The 25,354-nt window shown below is 41.9% G+C and overlaps 1 protein-coding gene across 3 annotated transcripts in view; it reads left to right on the forward strand.

The window, feature by feature from the left end:
* The window catches only part of PACS1 (phosphofurin acidic cluster sorting protein 1), a 654,711-nt gene that overhangs the window by 461,055 nt on the left and 168,302 nt on the right, over positions 1-25,354 (forward strand). For all 3 annotated transcript variants that reach the window (XM_073605164.1, XM_073605165.1, XM_073605166.1), the window contains one exon: positions 10,409-10,519. In XM_073605164.1, the coding sequence (XP_073461265.1) occupies positions 10,409-10,519 (111 nt within the window). The remainder of the gene's footprint in view (positions 1-10,408; positions 10,520-25,354) is intronic.

A 25,354-nucleotide genomic window follows, 5' to 3' on the forward strand; every position in this document is an offset into this window, starting at 1 on the left:
TATTGAACATTTTTCAGGAAACTGACATTATTTTGTTGTTTTGATTACTTTATTTGTTTATCTCCTGTCAGTAATTGATGGTATTGGACAGCACTTATTCATTAGTGTGTCTTCTTGATTTAAAGAGACAGTACACAAGTTATTTTATTCAAATTATTTCATTTTCTTTTCTCTTGCACAACACGTACAAAGCAGCACCTCTTCACCCCCTTATTTTCTTGTTAATCTATTGCTGTGAACCTATATTGTGCGTTCAAAGGAGCTGTCCATGCAAATGAAAAAGGCCATTGTAATGCTTCAAAAACGAAAACAAAACAAATCCATCAGAGAGATAGCAGCAACATTAGGAGTGGCCAAATCAACAGGAAAAAAGAGAGCACTGGTGAGCTCAGCAACATAAAAGGCCTGGACGTCCGCAGAAGACAACAGTGGTAGATGATTGCAGGATCCTAGCTGTGGTAAAGAAAAACCCATTCACAACATGCAGACAAGTGAAGGACACTCTCTCTAGGAGGTGGGTCTATCCTTTAGACGGAAAAAACTAAGATTCATTTGTACCAGAATGATGGGAAGTTAAAAGGTGTGGAGAATACTTGGAACAGCTCATGATTCAAAGCACACAACATCATCTGTAAAATGGAGGCAGTGTGATGGCATGGGCATGCATAGCTTCCAGTGGCACTGGGTCATTGGTGTTTATGGATGATACAGAAGCAGCCGCTGCAGTGTTTAGAGATATACTGTCAGCCCAGATTCACCTAAATGCAGCAAAGATGATTTAGACGGCACTTCACAGTACAGATGGACAATGTTCCAAAACACACTGCAGAAGCAACTCAGGAGCTTTTGAAGGAAAAGAAGTGGAATAATCTGCAATGGCCGAGTCAATCACCTGATCTTAACCCAATTGAGCATGCATTTCACTTGCTGAAGGCAAAACGAAGAGCCATAAGACTCACAAACAAAGAACAACTGAAGACAGCTCAAGTTAGAGCCTGGCAAAGCATCAGAAACAAGGAAACCCAGTCTTTGGTAGTGTCCATGGGTTCCAGACTGCAGGCAGTCATTGCCAATAAAGGATTCTCAAAATATTAACCGCTTCAGCCCTGGAAGATTTTACCCCCTTCCTGACCAGAGCACTTTTTGCGATTCGGCACTGCGTCGCTTTAACTGACAATTGCGCGGTCATGCGACGTGGCTCTCAAACAAATTTGACTTCCTTTTTTTTCCCACAAATAGAGCTTTCTTTTGGTGGTATTTGATCACCTCTGCGATTTTTATTTTTTGCGCTATAAACAAAATAAGAGCGACAATTTTGAAAAAAACGCATTATTTTTTACATTTTGCTATAATAAATATCCCCAAAAATATATAAAAAACATTTTTTTTCCTCAGTTTAGGCCGATCGAATTCTTCTACATTTTTTTGGTACAAAAAATTGCAATAAGTGTTTATTGATTGGTTTGCGCAAAAGTTATAGCGTTTACAAAATAGGGGATATTTTTATTAATAATTTTTTTTTTTACTAGTAGTGGCGGCGATCAGCGATTTTTATTGTGACTGCAACGTTATGGCGGACATGTTGGACATTTTTGACACATTTTTGGGACCATTGTCATTTATACAGCGATCAGTGCGATTAAAAATGCACGGATTACTGTGTATATGACACTGGCAGCCGGTCGGGAAGTGTTTAAAAAAGAACATTTGATTTATGATTCTAGTCATTTGTCTAATTACATTTGAGCCCCTGAAAATGGGGGGACTGTGTATAAAAATGGTTGCAGTTCCTAAAATTTATACTTGATATTTATGTTCAACCCCTTGAATTAAAGCTGAAAGTCTGAACTTCAAATTCATTTGGATTGTTTTGTTTTAATTTTATACTGGTGGCATACAGATATAAAAATGTGTCTGTGTCCAAATATATATGGACCCAACTGTGTGTGTGTGTGTGTGTATATATTTATATTGTACAGGACGCCAAGGTTGGGTCCTGGACGGGTGCTATATAGCACCAGTCGTGATGAGCTGTGTACCTGTTTGGAGCTGCTAAAAATTCAACAAAGGCTCTTTAAACTCTGGGGTGAAGACCCGGCTACAAACTGTATGTGTCTTTTCTTTGATTTTCTTTGTGCTGAAGATAAGCGGACTTTATTTTGTGCTGCAGATAAGCAGACTTTATTTTATATTTTGTGCTGTGTGCTGAATGAAGCTTTATTTTTTATTTACTTACAAATAAAAGCCTTGTTTAAAGTTTAAACGCTTTATGCACTTGGTTCCGTGGAGCTATTATCCCCAAACTTTATATATATATATATATATATAACGAGCCCCTTGCTTGCTCTGTTCCACTCTCCCGACACTCCTCTGCTGCTATAGAATCAGATTGCAGATCGCAACATCTGATTGCTCGGTCATCCAATGCTCCGGGATTAGAACTACAGCTATGTGCCGTTTTAACCCAGTTGTGATAGCTCAGAACAAACACCAGGCAGGCTGTATGTAAGTTCAACCAGGAATCTCCTTTATTGCAATATACAGGCTCTTTTCTACACTAAAAGAGGAGGTGCAGTCCTCCTGCTCATATTACTCTAACAATACAGATGTAACCTAATTGACCTAATTAACATGAGCTAATTAACTAATCCCTTTAGACAGCCTAGATGACACAGACATGACCTTTAGGCCAGACTGGCCGTCTTTTAGTTCAGAAAATCCAATCAACGTTATCACAATAGCAGAGTTAATTAAACACAACCAACAATGGGGATCTACTAGAGACTTATTTACAATACACATTTTAGCAGACAACAGACTGGTAGCTGGAATTGATGACATTAGCATTTAACAGTAGGAGTCCCAACGGTATGAATCAGTCACTATTCTAATATGGCAAATCCAGGGTCCCCAGAGTCTGTGTGTCCTGGGGGACCAGGACCCAAATCCACAGTAATACCGCATCAAGGGTCCCCAGGCATACAGCTCACAAAGAGCACCGTTCCCCCAAATGCCAGGGCTCACGATCGATCGGCAAGAGGCTAGCATACAGTCCCCTCCAAAAGGTCTCTCTCCCGGCTAGGTCTGTCACAAAATATATATATATATATATATATATATATATATATATATATATATATTATTGTAATAGTGAGAGTCCTTAAGGAGTCCCTATGGACATGAAGCAAAAATGGACACAGTTTGCATGTCGGCGTGCTACAGAGCGTAGATTTGAAAAGGAGAGAACTGCTCTGGCAGCTTTCTCTGGATCTTGCTAGTACCGGATGGGGCTCTGTAGTTTGGAGATCCCTCAGAGTCTTGGGTGGGACGGGATCTCCAACCCTCTGTCCGGGTCTTGTGGATAGCCAGCAGGTTGTGTGCCCAGGTGCACACAGCCCATATAATGAGGGACTGGTGAGAGCAGTAGGGGGGAGGAAGGTGGAGTGTGAGCAGCTTGTTACTGCTGGTGCTGTATGAAGACAGACCTGTGTCTGAAAAGCTGTCTGTCCTGTGGGAGACTGCAGTCCATGTAAGGGGGATTCTTTGCCCAGGGACTGGGAAAGGCTGGCCAGCCTTGAGAGTCGGGAAAACTACGGAAGCCAGTGAGTCCTGGAGGCTGGAAAGAATCAACTCTGTTGAGAGCAAGCAGAGGAACTGCTGACAAGAGAGCCAGGTGTCTCGGTATGTTTTCCTTATTTTGAGCCCTAAATGAGGTTTGAACCCCTGCGTGGGAACCCTGAATGGACCTTTTTGCTTTTGTTTTTCTGTTTAATGGCCTGGTAGCCCACGTTTATTAACTATAATGCCTGTCTGACGTGGTCTCACTGCACAAAAAATGCATCTACACTTGAGCTAAACATCCCAATATCATATATTCATTCACCAGCCACCTTGCTAGTACCAGGTTGGCCCCCTTTTGTCTTCAGAACGGCCTTAATTCCTTGTGGCATGGATTTAACAAGGTGTTGGAAAGATTCCTCAGATTTTGGTCCATATTGACATGATCACATCACGCGCGGATTTTTCGGTTGCTCGTCCATGATACGAATCTCCCGTTCCACCCCATCCCAAAGGTGCTCTATTGCATTGAGATCTGGTTACTGTGGAGGCCATTGGAGTACAATGGCATTAGAGTACATACGCATTTTTATGTTCAAGAAACCAGTTTGAGATGATTTAAGCTTTGTTACATGGTGCATTATCCTGCTGGAAGTAGCCATCAGAAGATGGGTACACTGTAGTCATAAAGGGATGGACATGTCAGCAACAATACTCAGGTAGGCCCTGCCATTTAAACGATGTACTAAGGGGACCCAAGTGTGCTAAGAAAATATCCCCCACACATTATTACACTACCACCACCAGCGTGAACCATTGATGCAAGGCAGAATGGATCCATGCTTTCATGTTATTTATGCCAAATTCTGACCCTACAATCTGAATATCGCAGCTGAAATCGAGACTCGTAAGACCAGACAATGTTTTTCCGATCTTCTATTGTCCAATTTTGGCGAGCCTGTGCGAATTGTATCCTCCGTTTCCTGTTCTTAGCTAACAAGAGTGGCACCTGGAGTGGTCTTCTGCATTCTTCTTCTGCATACCATGGTTGTAACGAGTAGTTATTTGAGTTATTGCCTTTCTATCATCTCAAACCAGTCTGCCCATTCTCCTCTGACTTTACTGAGGAGTGGCTTCCTGATTGGTGGAGTGCTGCAGAGATGGTTGTTCTTCTGGAAACTTCTCCTCTCTCCACAGATAAACATTGGAGCTCTGTCAGAGTGACCATCAGGTTCTTGGTCACCTCCCTGACTAAGGCCCTTCTCTGCCGATAGCTCAGTTTGGCTGGGCGACCCACTCTAAGAAGAGTCCTGGTGGTTCCAAACTATTTCCATTTACGGATAATGGAGGCCACTGTGCTCATTGGGACCTTCAATGCTGCAGAAATGTTTCTGTGCCCTTCCCCAGATCTGTGCCTCGATACATTGTAAAAACAAGACACCAGCGCTCAAAGGGTTAAGAAAGCAGTCCGCAATTAATAAAAAAATTATATAAACAATTAATAAGTTTATTCAAAAAAGCAGCTGATAAAAGCAGCTTTATACTGCAGTGTATAAAGATCTCCTATTACTCTGTGACACACCTAATACATTCTAATCTGAGTAAAGCAGTCTTTAAAAAAAATCTGTCTTTAAAAAATTTAATGGCTTACACGGACATTTCCATCAGGCAGGCAGATGAGGGAGGCAGCCTGGTAGTAAAAAATCGGGTAGACTATATTAAAGAAGCCAGCAGGCTGCTGGCGGATACAGATACTTACTTGAAATTACGGTCTGACCCTCTACCAGAGTTCCAGTTGGAACTCAATACCTTGGTGCAAGAGGCATGGGAAAACGGGGTGCTCACTAAGAAAGAAAGACAATTTATGTTGCCATCAGAGTGTAGCACCCTGTAATTTCTACCAACTCCCCAAGGTTCACAAATCGTTAATCCCCTGGGAAGACCAATTGTGGCCAGCACTAATAGTTTTATTAATGGTCTATCGAAGTATATCGATTTCTGTTTACAACCTCTGGTGAGTCAATTACCTTCTTACATTAAGGACTCAAAGGGATTGAAGCCCTTCAACACTTCACGTGGGAGGAGGGATATTGGTGGGCATCTCTTGATGTCACCTCCCTCTATACATCTATACCTCACGAAGTAGGCCTGAAGGCCATACAACACTTTTTGTCTAAAAGTGGAGATTTTAACTCATTACAGTCACAATTTCTGATCCAGGCTACTGAATTTTGTTTAAAACAGAATTATTTTGCTTTTGGTAAGCAGTTTTATTTATAATGTAGGGGTACAGCTATGGGGGCGAACGTTGCCCCGGTATATGCCAACCTGACCATGGACCATTGGGAGGAGGACAGCATCTGGGCCAACAATCCATTTGCTGAACACATCGTGTATTTTGGTCGATATTTTGATGATGTGATTCTCATATGAAGCGGGGCCCGTAGCTGTTTTCCTCCTTTTTGGCCCATTGCAATGCTAACCCCCTTGGCCTGTCTTTCACACATGTATTGGATCCCCACGAACTTGTATTTTTGGATTTAGTATTGTCCCATGATCAAAATAAGATGATTACTAAAAATCACGTGAAGCCCACTAGTGGCAATTCTTGCCTTCATTTTAGAAGTTGTCATCACCCCACATGGAAAAGTAATATTCCTAGTGGTCAATTTAATAGACTGAGACGAAACTGTTCGAGGATGGAGGGTTATATAGAACAAGGTGCCTTGATGACGAAAAAGTTTAAAGATAAAGAATATCCATGTGAGTTAATTAGTGAAGCTTTTCTGTCTAATATGAATCCTCTCCCCAGAAAGAAAGTCTCTAGAGAGGTATCAAACAAAAACCAATATGGTGAGGTTCGTTTCAACCTTTAATGATAAATTTAAATCTGTTTCCAAGATACTAAAAAAAAATTACAATATTTTGTTGTTAGATCAACGCCTAGCTCCGAAATTACCAGAGGTTCCTCAAGTTACCTTTCGGAGAGCTCAAACCTTAAAAAATTTATTGGCACCCAGTAAAATATTAAATAAGCCAACCAGATCTTCTTTGGATATTAGGTCGTATTTTAATGACAGGAAAGGTATTTTCCAGTGCAAAAAAAGAGGATGCCTGACCTGCCAATTCTTTACCCACGGGACGAAGATAATTACCACCAATCTAGGGAAAAACTATGAAATCAGGCAGTTCATAACATGTTCTACTGATTTTGTGATTTATGTCCTACGGTGCCCGTGTGGCCTTTTCTATGTGGGTCGTACCATTTGTGCATTACGTGCAAGAATAGGCGACCACTGTAGATTTATTGTCAAGGGTTGCGATGAGCACAGCATTCCCTGGCATTTTAAACGCTTCCACAATAAAGATATCAAATGCCTGGAGATCTTTGTGATAGAAACTATCCCTAAAGGAACACTTACTACAAATGAGAGATTTTCCCTTTTATGTAAAAGGGAAGTGTTCTGGATATACATGTTTGACTCACTTGCCCCTAAAGGGTTAAACAAAGAAATAGAAATGTGCAGTTTTGTATAGCATTTTTGATTTTAACTATAGATTCATATTTCTTTGAGTATATAAGTATATGACTGATGATATATATTTTTATATTTATCCGTGATTTTTACGATTAATTATATTATTGTATATAGATTAATTATATATTTTTGTATTTTCATATAATTATATATTTTTATATATTTTTTTCCAGTAAATCAGAGATATATATACTTTTTAGCAGGCATGGGATGAGTATATGAGATTTGCATTGTTTATTTGTATATCCTCTGAGCAATGAGGAGTTAATGTTAGTGGCTAGTTTTATCCCACCCTCTAGCCCGGCTAAATTTTCCCCGCCCATTTAGATTATTTAAACCCCCTTAGTTGCCTTTTTTCTTTGACTATGACAAAGCGCTTGTGCGCGAAACGCGTCGTCAAAGCAACTTTAATTACTGGAGTATTTATTTAGTCACAATTACCATCAATTTCGGGACTTCTACCTTCTACCTCCTGGTAATCTCTGACAGCTTTGTACAGCCTCTCCAGCCTGTCAGCCCAGACCCTCCAACAGGCTAGACATTCCCACAGTATATGTCACCATATCAGAATGTATTGCATCTGAAGGAGTGATCATCAGCTGTTCCACCAGCATGGATGCAGCATCGGAATGCACTGCGTGAAGGAGCGTTCCCACAGCTGATCCATCCTAGCAACATTGGGCTTTTTCTCTCCCTTGAGTCATTGTCTCAACTGGTCTGACGTCACTGACACTCGTGAGACGGAGCTCCTCTTTAGCGTTCCGCCGTGTGCGGCTGCTGGATCATTGTCTGTATGGTGGTGAGCAGGCTCCCCTGGGATTACATCTGAACCCAGCAGGAACACAGATGGCTGTTTTCTTTCTGTTCTTTTGTTTTATTCTACTACAAGTGAACAGGACTGTGGTTTTTATTATCAGCTGCTTTTTTGAATAAACTTATTCATTGTTTATATCATTTTTCTATTCATTGCGAACTGCTTTCTTAACCCTTTGAGCGCTGGTGTCTTTTGTTTTTACTGTTTCATCCATTTCTATCAGTGATTTTTTTTTTTTCAGCTGCACGGGTTACAGACCCTCATCCATTGATTTTTATTCCCTTACATTTGACTGTTCCACAGGTCTCCACGATTTAGCGCTGGTATTCTGTTGTTTTTTTCTTTTACATGGGGTATTTTTTGTAGAATTTTGAGGAAAATTATTAATTTAATCCATTTTGGAATAAGGCTGTAACATAACAAAATGTGGAAAAAGTGATGCACTGTGAATACTTTCCTGATGCACTGTATATAGAATATCTTACACACACTACCGGTCAGTAGTTTTAACACACCCCCATTTTTCCAGTTTTAATTGAAATTTACAGTGTAATGTCTTGGTGTACTCTGAAAATAAAGCATGGAACAAGTAAACAATTGGACATCAATAATAAATAATAAATCATGGAATTGTTTAACAAATAACAAATTGTAATCACATTTTTTGAGTAAGTGTTCACATATACTTTAGTACTGTTTTCCAAAAAAATTAAGAAGCATCATAGGAGTGGAAGGGGTTGTAACTTGCCATCCGATGGGGCTTTTGGTTGCTAGTGTTCAAACCCTCCCACAGGTAGCAGTATAATCCAGTTATTCTTTAGGCCCGTACACACGATCGGACTTTTTGACAACAAACATGCAAATTAGCTGTTTTGGAGCAACATCCGACCGTGTGTACGCTCCATCGGACAAACTTTTTCTGTTTCCATCGGACTTTTGTTGGCTGTGCAAATGGACAAACTTTCTGGCAACAACAACAAGTCTGATGGAGCAAAGTCCGATCGTGTGTACACAAAAGCATCGGACTTTTGTACAAACTACAGTACACGGCCGCGAGAATGTTTCCAGCGCGAACCCATCACGCTGGTTCTCGGCGACAGGGTACTGTACATCTCGCGCTGGCTGCAATAGGAAAAACACATTTTCCTACTGCAGCGAGCGCAAGAGGGAATTCCCCTCTGGGGGCATACCAGGCCCTTAGGTCTGGTATGGATATTAAGGGGGACCCCCTACGCCGAAAAAACGGCGTAGGGGTCCCCCCCAAAATCCATACCAGACCCTTATCCGAGCACGCAGCCCTGCCGGTCAGGAAAGGGGGTGGGGACGAGCAAGCGCCCCCCCCCTCCTGAGCCGTACCAGGCCGCATGCCCTCGACATGGGGATGGGTGCTTTGGGGGAGAGGGCGCCCTGCTGCCCCCCCAAACCAAAGCACCTTGTCCCCATGGTGATGAGGACAAGGGCCTCTTCCCGACAACCCTGGCCGTTGGTTGTCGGGGTCTGCGGGCGGGGGGCTTATCGGAATCCGGGAGCCCCCTTTAATAAGGTGGCCCCCAGATCCCGGCCCCCGCCCTATGTGAATAAGTATGGGGTACAGCGTACCCCTACCCATTCACCTAGAGAAAAAAGTGTCAAATAAAACACACACTACACAGGTTTTAAAATTAATTTATTAGGCAGCCCCGGGGTCTTCTTCCGACTTCGGGGGTCTCTCTGGCGTCTTCTCCCTCTCTCCGGTGTCGTCTCCGCGATCTGTGGTTCTTCTCCGGTGCCTTCTTCTTTCTGCCGGGATCCTCTGCTATCTTCTGCTCTTTTGCTAGCAGAGGAGCCCTGACATCTGGATTGCCTTCTTCCCTCTTCTCTTCCAGAGATGTTGACACGACGCTCTCTCCGGCTGTAATGCTGTCTGTGCGCTCTGCTATGACTTATATAGGCGGTGACTCCGCCCCCCTATGACATCACAGTCCCGGGGCATGCTGGGACTGTGAGGTCATAAGGGGGCGTGGTCATAGGATGACATGACCACGCCCCCTTATGACCTCACAGTCATTCAACATCAACATTCAATGATGATGATGGAGTACATCACAAGACATACATCTGAGGTAATGCCTGAAGTTAGAGGGGCTGTGCTGGGCAGTCTCGAGCTTTATTTGCTAGTGTTTAAGCCCCAGTAGATGGCGCATACCCAAAAGAATCAACTCCCCTATGACCTATGATGTACTCCAAGAAAGGGATTTTAAAAGGTAAGTAGAAAATCACATTATTTTTGTTATCACCACATTTCCACACAATATTCTGCATCTTACTTCAGTGCCAACATTGAATGTACAAGTCTTATAATCATTAACATAGTTCTGAATAGGCCAATGTGTGCACACATAAGAATACTCCAGAATCACAACTTTGCATATTTGAGCAAATTGTTGTAAGATGCAGTTTTTTATTATGGAAAATGTTATGCATGAGTTAATTTCTTATTTGCTCTTTTTTATTATAGGATCACATCCTGTTTGTAAATATCTTTCTTCCCTGGATTCTCGTTATGCTTCTCTGTTTTTTGATGCTGCTTGGAGGGAGCTATTCAACAAATCTGAACCTCCAGCTATAGGTAAGGTGTCTTTTTTTTTGTTTTTTTTTTGTTCTTTTTTTTTGTTCTTGTGGTTAATCAGAGTTGTAAGATACTAATAATGGGACAAGAAACTGATATAGACTATTATTTTTACAGATTCTTTCTTAGGCACCAGTACATCAAAACCTTACATTTTATTAGATGTATCACAAAAACAATGCTCAATGATTAGAAGGAATCGCACTTTGTAGCTCTGGGTTCACTTACCTCCTAGGCATTTTTCATGTTCCTTAAACTTGTGTTCCTACTGCCACTAGATTGTTTCTTTGGTTTCCCTTGCCAATTCAAAAAGTGTACAAGTGTGTGTGTGTGTAAATCTGGATCGGTGGCATTAGATTGTAAGCACATTAAGGAGGCAGGACTGTGTCAGTGTTCTCAGTTAACCACTTCAGCCCCGAAAGGTTTCACCCCCTTAATGACCAGGCCATATTGCGATACGGCACTACGTTGCTTTAACTGGCAATTGCGCATTCATGCGACGTTGTACCCAAACAAAATTTATGTACCTTTTTTCTCACAAATAGAGCTTTCTTTTGGTGTTATTTGGTCACCACTGCAGTTTTTATGTTTTGTGCTATCAACAAAAAAAGACCGACCATTTTGAAAAAAAAAACACATCCAATAAAAAAATGTAAAAAATCAAATTTCTTCATCAATTTAGGCCAATATGTATTTTGCTACATATTTTTGGTAAAAAATCCCAATAAGCATATATTGATTGGTTTGCGCAAAAGTTATCACATCTACAAACTATGGGATATTTTTTATGGCATTTTTTCAAATTTTTACTAGTAATGGTGACGATCAGCGATTTTTACCGGGACTGCGACATTTCGGCGGACAAATTGGACACAAAGTAACCCTTTTTGGGGACCAGTCACACCATTACAGTGATCAGTGCTAAAAGAATGCACTGTCACTGTATAAATGACACTGGCAGGGAAGGGGTTAACATCAGGGGCGATCAAAGGGTTAAGTGTGCTCCTAGGGAGTGATTTCTAACTGTGTGGGGAATCATTTAACTGGAGGAAGAGATTTGTGTTCCTGATTAGCAGAAACACAAGATCTCTTCCGTTCTGATGTTCTACTATTCCAGTGAACGATTGGCGGGTCCAATCACAGTGGGAGCGGTCACTGGCAGTGTGCACACGTCCCTCAGATCCAGAGGAGGAAACAACAAAAGGGTGCGTTGTTTCATGCAGCCAGGCCACCCTGCAGCAGTAAATCTGCGGTGGGCAGTCCGGACGTGGTTAAAGTACAACGAAGTGCTCCTTTATGATAATCTAAACAAAGTACCAATTCCTGTTACTATGTGATGTACAAGCTAACACATGTGAATATTCCACTATACTCTTGCACTATTAAGCGCCCTTCCAGCCTCTTGGTATAATGCATCTTAAAACAACCCATGTCTCCCGCATTTCCCCAGTAAACAGACATAATCACCATCTTAGCTCCATTGTTCCTTCATGTGCCCTGCTGGGCAGAGGCTCTCGGCTTTTATTCACACACACAGGAAGTCACAAACAGGAAGCCCTTGCCCCAACAGCCAGTCTCTTCCTCCACAGGATATGACCTCACAGGATATGACCAAACAAGGATATGAGTTTATACAACAACCAATGACTACCGTTCCTGCTGATGGGAGACTATCTGCAGGTGTACGCCATGACACCCCAAATATGTTGATCAGACATACAAGGGTGACACGAGCGCACATTCGCTAAACCGATAGTGTCTTTGCAGAGCGAACACATCTCCCCCAGACGAACGTCTGTACATCACACAGGGGCCCTTTCGCCGGCGGACATATCCCCACTCTGCAAACACCTTTCTCCAACCTCAGGAAGTTTTCCACTAACAAATGGATCTCAACCAGCGTCAGTCTGCCCCAGTCAGCTCTTTAGAGCGGGTTCTGGGAGAATTTTCCAAAACAGTCCCTCTTGTCATATGCTCCCATGTGTCCCCTGATGAATCTTGATCTTCTTACACCTGGAAATGAATCAGTCCTTATGAGTCCATAAAAAGGAAAACACGGCTTGCCTTTTATGCCCTGTACACACGGTCGGATTTTCCGATGGAAAAAGTGCGATCGGATTGTGTTGTCGGAAATTCCGATCGTGTGTGGGCTCCATCTGACTTTTTCTGTCGGAATTTCAGACACACAACGTTTGAGAGCAGGATATAAAATTTTCCAACAACGGGGGGGCGTGGCCGGACGAGATACAGGGAGCACGTGTGTAAGCTGTGCTCCGTTCAGGCAACTCTCATCCATTGCCATCCCTGCCTTATTCCCTTTGGAAAGTAGTCCATTTATAGCTGGGAACAACTCCAATCCTCTCCGCTGCAGATCCGGCTGGATCTTGTATGAAACCCAGTGACGCCGAGCTCCCTTAAGCCTCCAGCCTGTCCTGTACCATCAGCTACCGCCGCCATATTGAGGCCTGCAGCCTGTCCGGAGCCTGGCGCTCGCCTACATCGCGGTCCGGGGGACGAACGGATCCTTTATTGGGAACTTCCCACCCGGGACATCCAAGTTACCACCGAGGGGAGGCGGATGCCCGCAGCATGAGAGAGAGCCGAGCGGGATCTTCTCCCCACATCCCGGACCCCCTCGCGGCCTGCCGCCATTCCTGGGCCTATCCGCCGGCCATCCTGGACTCTGTGAGTACAAGGGCTCTCGCCCGATCCTTCTACCGCTGCTGCTCTGCAGTACCTGACCCCCCGGGGTCCCTGTTCTTAGGCCCTGGGGACCCGGTCCGGGCCTGTGAGAGGATTCCCCCCCCCGACCGGCTTCAGCTTTCAGGACAGACCGCGGGTTCGGCCTAGTCCTGGAAGTTGGCGCCCTTGGTACTCCAAGTACCCCTACAACCTATTCCCTGCAGTTTAACCATCAATCATCTGCAAACACCAAATTTTTTCCATATATCTGCAAACCTCACAGCTGTCCCCTCAGATCTCCCTGATCCTTAATGTGACCACCTCCAGTCTGGCGTGCAGGGAAGCAGTAATGTAAAAGGAGAACTTTGAACCCCGTCTCTTTAAGAGCTGCTCCTACAAAGCTAGCGGTCCCTTATTAATCGCAGGAGCGATATAATAATAACAAGACATCAGACCCTTCCTAACACTGCATGGGGAAGATTGGCTTCCAGAAGGCAATATATAGAGGTTTTAACCCACCGCCAACGTCGCAGACCCCTAATACCATGGAACGCTTTTTATATAAACAGAGATCCCCGATCTCCAATGAACAACTGAGATCCTCGGACACTGCTGACCCACATACTCTGCCGGAGGGCATGACCCAAGATAACAGATCTCAATCCTCTCAGCACTCTCTTCCATCCGACCACCCTGTGGATGTAGTGACAGTAGCTGTTCTAGACACAAAGTTGAACTCATTACTACACGAACTAACCCGCAGCATCGCTAAAAAAGTGAGCAAAATAGCACATGAGTTACGGGGTGAAATCGACCAGCTAGGTGAACGCACCAACACATTGGAGAACAAATTTGATGAACTGACCCAATATGTACATGTTCTCGAAGAGGACAACTCCAACTTGAAACACACAGTCTCCCTACTCCAGCTTCAACAGGAAGACCTGGAAAATCGCGAAAGACGCCAGAATTTGAGGATTAGGGGAATCCCTGAGGCGGTGAGCGACAAGGAACTGCGTCCCTACCTTTTAGGCCTATTTGTTACTTTAGCCCCACATATTCCGGACATAGACTGGCGTATGGACAGGGCGCATAGATCTCTGGCCCCAAAACCTCCTCCTACTGCCAATCCCAGAGATATTATTGTCCGCTTCCACTTCTACAAGAGCAAAGAAGCCCTCACACTTGCAACGTGTAACAAGTCACGTATTGACTATAAACAACACAAAATCCAGATATTCAACGATCTCTCCCCAATCACTTTGGCCAAAAGGCGCAGTTTCCGTCCTGTTACTACCCATCTACAAAACCATCAAGTTCCATACCGCTGGGGATTCCCCTTCCGCCTAACCGTTTCCAAAGATGGTGTTCAACATTCCCTGAGAGACCGTTACGAAAGTGAAGCCTTTATCCGAAACCTAGGTCTTCCCCCCCTGCCTGAGGAAGATTCTATACCCCAAGCTCCGAACCCCAAACCACTTACCACACCAGCCAAAATCTGGACCCCAGTCCAACGAAGATCCCAGAAGAACTTCTCCACCCCACAACGAGCCAATAGTCACAGATATCCAACCTGAAGTGACTTATTATTTTTTATTTTCTTTTTTCACAATTTTTTGCTCTTTTTTTTTCATGGCCGGATATCTACCATGGTTATCCTAATGACCCCACAGTGATCGGGTCACTCTGTTGAGAGGTCACACCTCCTTACTGATGTTGCTGTTAGATGCCTTCTTGGGGGCTTTTTTTCCCCCCTTTAACTTTTTTTTTTTTTTTTATAAACACTTTTCTTTTTCTACCAGTTTATCTACTTGTTCATAATAACATGCCAATCACCTTTGCTCCTCCTGTCTGTTTGTTCTTCTTTTTACAAAAAACAGAGACGAGGATCTACCCACCTCCCCCCTCCATTAATCCCTGCAGGCTAACATGCCCCCCTCATGACCCAAGGCTTTTGCCTGGGCAGCCTGAAATTTTTTCTCAGGCTTTTCAAAAATTATTTTTTTCCTTTTTCTTTTTTTTAACATTTTTTCTCTTTTCATTCAATTTAGTTCCTGTTTTTTTTTACCTCCTTTGGAGTTTTCATATGCAGGTCTTTTTTCTTTTTTTCTCTTTTTGACCTATATATGTGTTTTCAGTGTTATATTTATATTAATATACCAACTGCAAGAAATGTTTGTTTTCAAATGTTCCTTTTTAAGGATGCTCATTTATATGCTCTGTCTTTATACTATATTAGCACTTTTTTGTTTGACCAAATATGGCCCTCAAGGTTTATTCTTGTAATTTTAAAGGATTAAATTCCATAGGCAAAAGGTGGCAGGCCTTAAAAGAATTTAAATCATCCAAAGCAGAGGTGATTATGGTTTAGGAAACCCATTTTAAACCCAGAGGCTCCTTTAAATTTGCTTCTAGACACTTCCCCGTAGCATACACTGCCTTTGACCCCTCTAGAAAAGCGGGAGTGGCAATTCTTATTAAACGCTCAAGCCCAATAAAAATACTCTCCTCCTACCTAGATCCTCATGGTAGGTTCATATTCCTGAAATGTAGTCACTTATCTACCTCCTTTTCCTTGATTAACATTTATGCACCAAACGCAGGACAAATCGGTTTCCTTGAAAAAGTTTTTGAGAAACTACAACCCTTCTCCCAGCCTTTCATGATCATGGGAGGCGACTTCAATGTGTGCATGTCCCCGACCAGGGACAGGAAAACTCTATTCCAAACCACCTCACAATCTTCCTCTAAGAAATGATCAACATCCTTTTGCAAACTAGTTAGATCCCATAATCTATTTGACTCTTGGAGGATAAAACACCCAACCCAAAAGCACTATACATTTTATTCTCATCCTCACAAGTCTTATTCTAGACTAGATTACTTCCTTATTACAGGCCCTCTACTGCCCTATGTAATATCTTCTGAAATAAATCCTATTACCTGGTCGGATCATGCACCTATTTAACTCAATGTATTATTGACGAAGTCTTTTACTAAATCCTGCCACTGGCGCCTCAATGAATCCCTGCTTAAAAACCCTTTATCTCAAACCCAACTACAGCAGAAACTAACTGAGTTTTTCCAGATTAATGATGGCTCTGTTTCGGAGATTTCCACCCTGTGGGAGGCCCATAAAGCCTTTTTTAGGGGTGAATGCATAGCTATGGGCTCGCGCCTGAAGAAGGACTCAGTACAACTCAAAAATGATCTTATTACCCAACTACAGATAGCTGAAAGAACTCTGTTGGCCTCCCCCACGGTGGAAAAATTGAGAAATGTCATCTCAATCCAGGATCGGATTAAGTCTTTTGATATGAATCAAATTTCCAAATCCATGCTATGGGCTAAGCAAAAATTTTACGATTACGCAAAAAAACCACATAGGATGCTAGTGAACAAATTAAAACCATGGCCCTCTCTATCTATACCCGATCACTTGATACAATCTGATGGCACCCCCACATACTGTCCGAAAGCTATGTCAAAAGTCTTTGGTGATTTTTATAATCGGCTTTATAACTGTTTAGGTCCTGATTCACATCCTCAATTCTCACAATCTGAGTTTGACAAATTTACAAATTCCCTCCCGCTACCAAAAATCTCTGCTGATCATCTATCCTCCCTTAATTCTCCGATTACTGGAGAGGAAATAGGAGAGGTGATTAAAAATCTTCCAACTCACAAATCTCCGGGCCCTGACGGTCTCCCTTACATCTATTATAAAACTTTTACACATTTTAACCCCCTATCTACAATCCCTATTCTCATCTTTTTTTAGGGGATCCATCCCGCATTCACAATTCTTACATGCCAATATAACAGTAATCCCTAAGCCAGGTAAAGATCCTGCACTACCCGACAACTACCGCCCAATTGCTCTATTAAACTCAGATTACAAAATTTTCACTAAGATATTAGCCAATAGACTATCCCCACTATTAACATTCCTGATCCACAGAGACCAGGTAGGATTCGTACCCTCGAGACACGCTGGAGATAATACAAGAAGAATCATATATCTGATAGACCTAATAACTAGAACCAAACACCCCACCATAGTCTTGAGCTTAGATGCTCAAAAAGCTTTCGATCGATTAAGTTGGCCCTTCATGTTCGCAGTCTTAACCCGATTTGGATTCTCAGGCCCCTTTATACGAGCCCTACACACCCTATACTCCCTCCCTACGTCTCAAGTCCAGCTGTCCTCCTATATTTCGCAACAATTTACTCTCAGTAATGGTACGAGACAAGGCTGCCCTTTGTCGCCCCTATTATTTATATTAAGTCTAGAACCTTTAGCAGCAGCTATTAGATCCCATCCTAATATCAGAGGAATTCCATTACGACATCAGGACTACAAACTCTCTCTTTTTGCAGACGACATTCTGTTAACCATCACGCATCCCGAGATTTCATTACCCTCCCTACCCGAAACCCTCTCCACATTTGGGTCCTTATCAGGTTTTTGTATTAATCAGACTAAAACAGAAGCTCTCCCCATCAATATACCCTCAGATATACTCAGCTCCTTACAAAACAGATTTAAGTATAGATGGTGCCAGACTTCACTAAAATATTTAGGAATTCATCTTACCCCTTCATATCACTCTCTTTATCAAGCCAATTTCCCTCCTTTGTTCGCTGAAATTGCTAAACTTCTACAACGTTGGTCTCCTATCCCAATTTCCCTTCTTGGTAGGATTAACATTCTTAAAATGTCGGTTTTGCCCAAATTATTGTACCTTTTTGAAACACTCCCGGTTCCAGTCCCTATGTCACAGTTGAAAAATCTCCAGAGAAGGTGCCTTAACTTTGTTTGGAATAATGCATCCCATAGAATTGCTCAATCGGTAGTCCTTTCTCCTAGAGTTAAAGGAGGATTGGCCGCCCCCGACTTTATTAAATATTACTATGCCTCTCATCTTAGAGTACTGACAGCATGGACCTCAAGGAAGGCTGCAAATAGATGGGCCGAAATCGAAATGGGAATTACTGCCCCTGTACATCCGTGCTATCTATTATGGCCTTCCTCTAAGAAATTCATACCCTAACTACGGTCTCTGTGTCTCTCCCCGATGCTTTTTACGCTATCAATCTGGAAAAGGTGTAGGGACAAATTTCATCTCTCCTTACCTTGCTCCCCTCTCCAGAATTTCCTTTTTAACCCAGAAATCCCAGACGGATTATCATACTTGCGAACAATTTCGTGGACACATGCAGGTATATTTCAACTGCGACATTTAGTTCACCCAGTAACATATAAGCTTCCACCTTTCTCAGTCCTCAAAGAAAAACACTCTCTTCCGAAATCTACAGAATACTTCTACCTACAAATTAAACATTTTTTCCAATCCTGCTTCCCCTCCCTATCTTTAGAAAAACCTACTGCTTTTGAATTATTGTGTACAAATGGCCCATACGAACCACACCTAATCTCATCCATATATAAAATACTCCAGACAACACCCCCTTAAAATGACTCTATACATAGATACATGACAAAATGGTCCAAAATGCTAAATAGATCAATTTCATTAATAGATTATGGTAAAATCTGGGAGTCGGCTTTTAAAGTTTCCAGATGTGTGGCACAAAAGGAGACCGCTATTAAGATAATATTCCTGTGGTACAAAACTCCTGAATTGCTACATGCCCAAAATGCATCTCTTTCTGAACTGTGCTGGAGATGTGGACGGTCCGTAGGTACGCACCTTCACATTTTTTGGGACTGTCATGTCTTAGGTACATATTGGACTGGGATACAAAATTTATTGCAATCACTCTTCGCCACATCTATTCCATTAAATCCCATACACTTCCTGTTAGGTCTGCCTTTCCCGGGTATTCCTAAATCACTACAGAGATTAGGGTCTTTTATACTTTTGGCAGCAAAAAGAGCCATCCCTAGACTTTGGCTCTCTACCAACGCTCCCACTTTACATCACGTCCTTTCCATTATTACAGATATGCGTAAAATGGAACATTTAACAGCAAAAATTGAAGGTAAAATTCCCCAATTTGAAAAAATTTGGAAACCTTGGGATGATTCAAAATTTTCTTCTGAACCTCCCATTTATGTTCCTTTTTGATTCCAACTTGCACGTTCTTTTGAGCATCCTTGTGTTTGAACATGTAGTTGATAGAAGCATAGATACTGTATGGAATTCTTTTAATGCATGACCCAAGTCGGGAAGAAGCTGACTTCTATCTGTACAGATATCCTCACCAAGCTTATTTATAATGTTTGCACTAATTTTTTGATGACCTCTATGTAAATTGTCATAACTTTTCTTTATATCTTTTGTTATGCTGATTTATATTTGTTGAAAAATTTATTGAAAAATAAGAAATAAAAAAAAAAAAAAAAAAATTTCCGACAACAAAATCCATTCGTTTAAATTCCTATTGTGTGTACACAAATCTGACGCACAAAGTGCCACGCATAGTCCCAACGTATGTGTTTTATGTCACCGCATTCAGAACGATTGGATTTTCCGACAACTTTGTGCGACCGTGTGTATGCAAGACAAGTTTAGCCCAAAATCCGTCGGAAAAAATCTGATGGATTTTGTTGTCGGAATGTCCGATCAATGTCCGATCATGTGTACAGGGCATTAGACTCTGTTCTTCAGGAGGGATGACTTAGAGGAGGACATGAAGGCCGGTCGTTCTGGGATCCTCTGTGTCTTGTACTTGGGTTGGACTTCAGGGCGTCGTCATCTGCTCGGGCTTTGTTCACTCATTCAATCAGGCAACAGTAGCACCTCATCATGGGATATAGAAGGAATAGAAACAAAAATAACATGAGTATATATACCCCTACTTTATTCAACTATGATCCACTGCAAAATAAAAAATTCCATATGGGCCTGAACTTTGTCACTAGTATCCCCGATCCAGGTATAACAATCTTTTCCTATGATTTCTCAGAAACCCCCTTGGATGCCAACAGATAATCATGGGCCATCTTTTATTAAAGGTCTTGATCTGCCGTTATTCCTGTGGGAACTTCCTTGTAGCTTCAACAGTTATATGAAACATCCCATCCTCAATGAATGAGAAATTGTTAATCGTTTCATAGGCTCAAGCCCCCACCGTGTACAAGCAGGAAACCATGCCCAGACCTGGTCGGGATTGGTGAGCAATTTCCTTCTAGCTTTCCCTGTCATTCTTACCTTCTCTTGCTCCATCAGATCCTCACGATCGGCCACGACATAAGCTGCTGGGACGAGTTTCAGCAGCACACATAAACCTCTTGCATTAGGGGAATTACCTTTTATAAGCTGTAGATCCGCATTAATACTAAACTAAAGTTGAAGCACACTTTTAGCACACTTTAGCACACTAAATTCTATTGACAAGTTTCTGTTTGGATTTTACTAGTTTGTCAAAACTCCTCATACCAATATGAATATCACATATAGCATGTACTGCCGTCATTGCTGGGGCACTAGAGCTCGGTGGAGACTCAGAGTAGACCCAACCATGTGTCCTGTTCACTTTCTTAACTAGTTGGAAAATACACTTTAAAAATATAAATAAACAAAGATACTCCTCATCCTTTAGTGTAGTTGAGCAGCTTCTTGCAGTGGCTGGCGTGAATCCAGTTGTCTCGTCCCTCAAGCTTCTTTACAATGACCCAGTCACCTGGCTGGTAAGAATGTAAACCGGTTATTGTGTCAGGGTCCAGGAGGGACTCGTGAACCCTGTGGTGGACCTTTTGAAGTTCATGTTACAGTTACTGCACCCACCCCATCAGCTGAGAATGTAGGTGACAGCTGCTGAGGAAAGTATAACTCTGGTGTTGATTGACCTCAAAACAAACCTCATATGGCAATAACCCAGACATGAGGGGACTTAATGACTGTGGTCACTGCATCTTACCATCTGGGGTGTAATACCTGGAACCATTGACAAAAAGGTTCTTATTGGAGTGTCCTTCACCAGACTGCTGATTCAAATTCCATCAAAAGAAGAAAGTCGTGGAACCTGTCGTTCCTACTAGGTCACAAACTTGGCTAGATTTAGAGCGGTTAGTATTATTGGATTGAAAATTTGTCAATCTCACCACTATAATCTCCCCCTTTTCCTCCTCATTACAAACTAGAGAAGGACACGCAGGGTTTAGAATGGTGCAGAAAAAAAAACAATGAAAACCGTGAAATAGCCTATGATACTTTTACCTTAGGCGTGTGTATTTATGCATGTGTACAGCTATCTACATACAACTGCTTTCTTTGTACATACACTTTCAGAAACTCCTTGGAACTGAAAAGATACTTCTAAACAAAAGTTATTACTCTATCCTTCATATTTAACATGCACAGAATGGTAAACAATACAACATTTGTGTACACTAGTAAATTGTCACTGACAGTCCTCAAAACCGGCAATAACTAAACCCTCTGTAACCCTTACTTTCACGTTCCTACTAAAATACAACACCCGCGACACTTAAGAGGGCTGTCGCGGTAGGTTCAAACATATTCTTGTTACTATATACAAACAATGAGAAGACTAAAACATGAGATAAACGTTTAGATACAAATGTGGGGGAGATATTTCATAGTTCCCAAAACAAAATGAAAAAAACAAAACAACCAGACGGAATGCTGCCTACACTCTTTTAGCGATAGAAAAAAAAAAACAATGGGAAAGATACGAGAGAATCTCGAAATCTTTGCATGGACCAGCCACACAAAGTTCAAAAACAGGCAGGAGAATTTTTTATTTTTTTGTATAATAAACTTTTTTTATTTATTTTAAACATATTCAATTCTGCGCAAATTTTACATATTCCAACTCTTATTTATAGCTCGTATCTATATACATTCAATATTTAACCACGAATACTTTATACATTAATATGGAAAGAGAGAAAAAAAGAGGGAAAATTTTTTCTTTTTCTTTCCTTCCCCCCTCCTTCCCTATATTTAAATACAGAATAAACCCAATCCCCCCTCGCTTCACCTTTGTGTCTCCCCCCCACTTCATTTATATTTAACCACCCTACATCATAAATTCAAAGGTCCTTCAACCAAATTACCAACACAAAAATACATTTTCCCTTTATATATGTATTCCCCCCTCCCCCCATCCCCATGCTCCTCAAATATTTTCTGTGCTCTTGGTCCCTTTTCCCTACTTCCACCGATAACTTTATATTTAACCACTCTACATCATTATATTCAAATTTCTTCAACAAAATCACCACCACAAAAATACATTTCCCCTTTATATATACATATATTCCCCCCTCCCTCCTCCCCCTCTTGTTTTACCCGGTGCTCCTCAAGTGTCTTATTTGTCCCCTTGTATGGAAGGGATGAAGAAAAGGAAAAAAAAAAATCCCCAACACACCCCCCCCTTACACCCCTTTCCTCTCAAATATTCGTTGAGGATAGGTGGGTAGAGCGGGAACTTATCTCCCCCACCCCTTCCACGCTAGGCACATCCCAATGGGGCAAATGCTCCCCCCCCCCCACTTTGAACGGAGTGGCATGTCAACATAAACTACATCTAGTCTATTCTATAGTAGCTCAGGTGAATAGTATCTCCATCCTTCCCATATATCATTAAATTCTTCATATTTATCTTTAATCACATGTACCCATTTTTCTGCCTCCATTATTGTGTCCACTTCCCTTTTCCAGTCAAGCAATGTGGGGCAACTAGGTTGCTTCCCATACCTTGGTATCAATGCCTTTGCCGTGTTCAACAAATGTGGGGTGATACTTCTTTTATATGCTTTATTCGAAGATGGCATCCCATGGAACAAGAAGTGCATGACCGAGAATTCTATAGATCTTAAAGTCAACCTCTTGATCTAAGGGGCCACTGCTTCCCAAAATTTTTTAATCTTAGGGCATGTCCACCATAGGTGGAGCGAGGTACCTCTTTCATCACATCCCTTCCAGCAGCGGGCATCTGCTTTTAAAAACATTTTTTCTAAACGGGCTGGGGTAAGATACCATCTGGTCAAGAATTTATATGCCATCTCCCAGATATGGGAGCTTATTGAGGAGCCATGGGTTATTTTAATCATCTTTTGTATTTGTAAAGCTGAGAACCTCTGTCCTATTTCTCTTTCCCATTCCCTAATATAATAGGGTGTTGATATATTTTGGGTTTTAAGTATCAATTTATACATCTTAGATAGTAAGTGTTTAGCTTCTGGATTATTTATACACCAGGATTCAAAAGTGGTAGGCGAATTTAGGGGTCTAATCGGGGACTTCCTTTTATTATAAAAATCTGCTATTTGGAAATATCTCCAGGTGGACATTGGAATATCTCCCCAGGTCAATATTAAGTCCCTTAAGGGTACCAATGTACCCAATGGGGCTATCCTAACACACGTTACTCTGTCATCTCTACCCCAGCCGCCTTCTAAATTTCTTCCATCCTCCCCTGGGTGAAACCATGGGTATCCCTCCATTGGTGCTAATGTGCATATTACAGGAGCAAATTTTACCTAGGGCATTTAACTTATCCCATACCGATAAAGTTGTCTTAGTTATTGGCGATGTCCACTCCGATAATCCCCTACACCCAACTGGAATCCAGGGAGCTCCTTCTAAATTCCTACCTGCTATTGTCTTCTCTAAATTTACCCAAAGTTTATTTGAGGAATCATGTCGCCAATTCATTATTCGTACTAAGGACATAGCTTTATAATACAGATTTATATCTGGGAGTCCTAACCCTCCTTCCGATTTATGTCTCCTTAATATATCATATGACAACCTTGGGTGCTTATCTCCCTACACAAAGTTCAACAGGGCCCTTCTCATCTGCCTGAAAAAGGATTGTGGGAGCGTCACAGGAACCGTGCATAGGACATAAATGATTCTTGGTAATACATTCATTTTGAGCGCATTTTGAGTCTAAATTCCAAATAAAAGGGAAATTATGTTGGAGGTCATCGTCCTAGTAGGGACATGGCTTGGCATCAAAATTGATTTCCCCAAAGTTTATTTTAAAGTTGGACAAAACCCCAAATTTATCTATTTCCTGCATTAATTCGTTTAATGATTCTTGAGGATTAGACAGGTAAAATAAAAGGTCGTCCGCATATGCCGATACCTTATGCTCCACTGCCCCAATGCGAATCCCCGTGACCCCCCCATTTCTCCTAATCATATATAGAAAAGGCTCAGGGACCAAGGCGAACAACAATGGGGAGAGTGGGCACCCTTGTCTAGTCCCATTACGAATATTAAAATGCTCTGATAACCCACCATTTACCTTAACCCTTGCTCTAGGGTTGTTGTATAACGCCAGGACCCATTCTATCATACGATCTTAGACCCACCTCCCTCAGAACCTTGAACATAAAGACCCAATTGACCCTATCAAATGCTTTCTCAGCATCCATTGACAGCACCACCCTTGGGATTCGCTCTGATCTGTTTTGAGCCCAGTGTAATATATGTAGAGCTCGGATTGTATTTTCTCTGGCTTCCCAGGCTTTTATAAATCCTGTTTGGTCTAGGTGTACTATCTTTGCTATATGATCTTGCATTCCAAGGGCCAAAATTTTAGATAGGATCTTCGTGTCCGAGTTCAGGAGGGAGATGGGCCTATAATTAGCACAAAACTGAGGGTTCTTCCCCACTTTTGGGAGAACTGTCAATGGGCTAGATGTTGTTATGGAATTAAAGTAGTCGCATAAGGGATGTATTAAAACTGAAAGAAACTTTTTTATAATATGCATGCGTAAACCCTTCTGGGCCTGGACTTTTACCTAATGACAATGCCATTATTACTTTACCCAACTCCTCCACCTTTATTGGCTGTTTCATTTCCTCAAGCGTTGCGGCTACAATAGCGGGTAGTTCCAAGGCCCTTAAGTATTCTCGGATCTTATGTATTCTCGGATCTTATTCAGTGCCCCTCCATCCACAGCTCCTGCTGAAACCGAATCTATATTATCCAAAGATTTATAATAGCGTTGGAACTCAGCTGCTATCTTTTGGGTATCAGTTATTTGTTTATAATTTACTACTAACTTATGAACATGCCTTGCCTCCTGTTGTTTCTTTAATTGTCTTGCCAACAACTTTCCCCCTTTACTGTCCTGTTCATAAAAGCGGTGAGCATAATACCTTTGCTTATTTTTAACCTTCAGGTCTAGACATCGAGTTAGAT

The sequence above is a fragment of the Aquarana catesbeiana genome, linkage group LG11 (assembly GCF_042186555.1).
Source record: "Aquarana catesbeiana isolate 2022-GZ linkage group LG11, ASM4218655v1, whole genome shotgun sequence".
Lineage (NCBI taxonomy): Eukaryota > Metazoa > Chordata > Amphibia > Anura > Ranidae > Aquarana > Aquarana catesbeiana.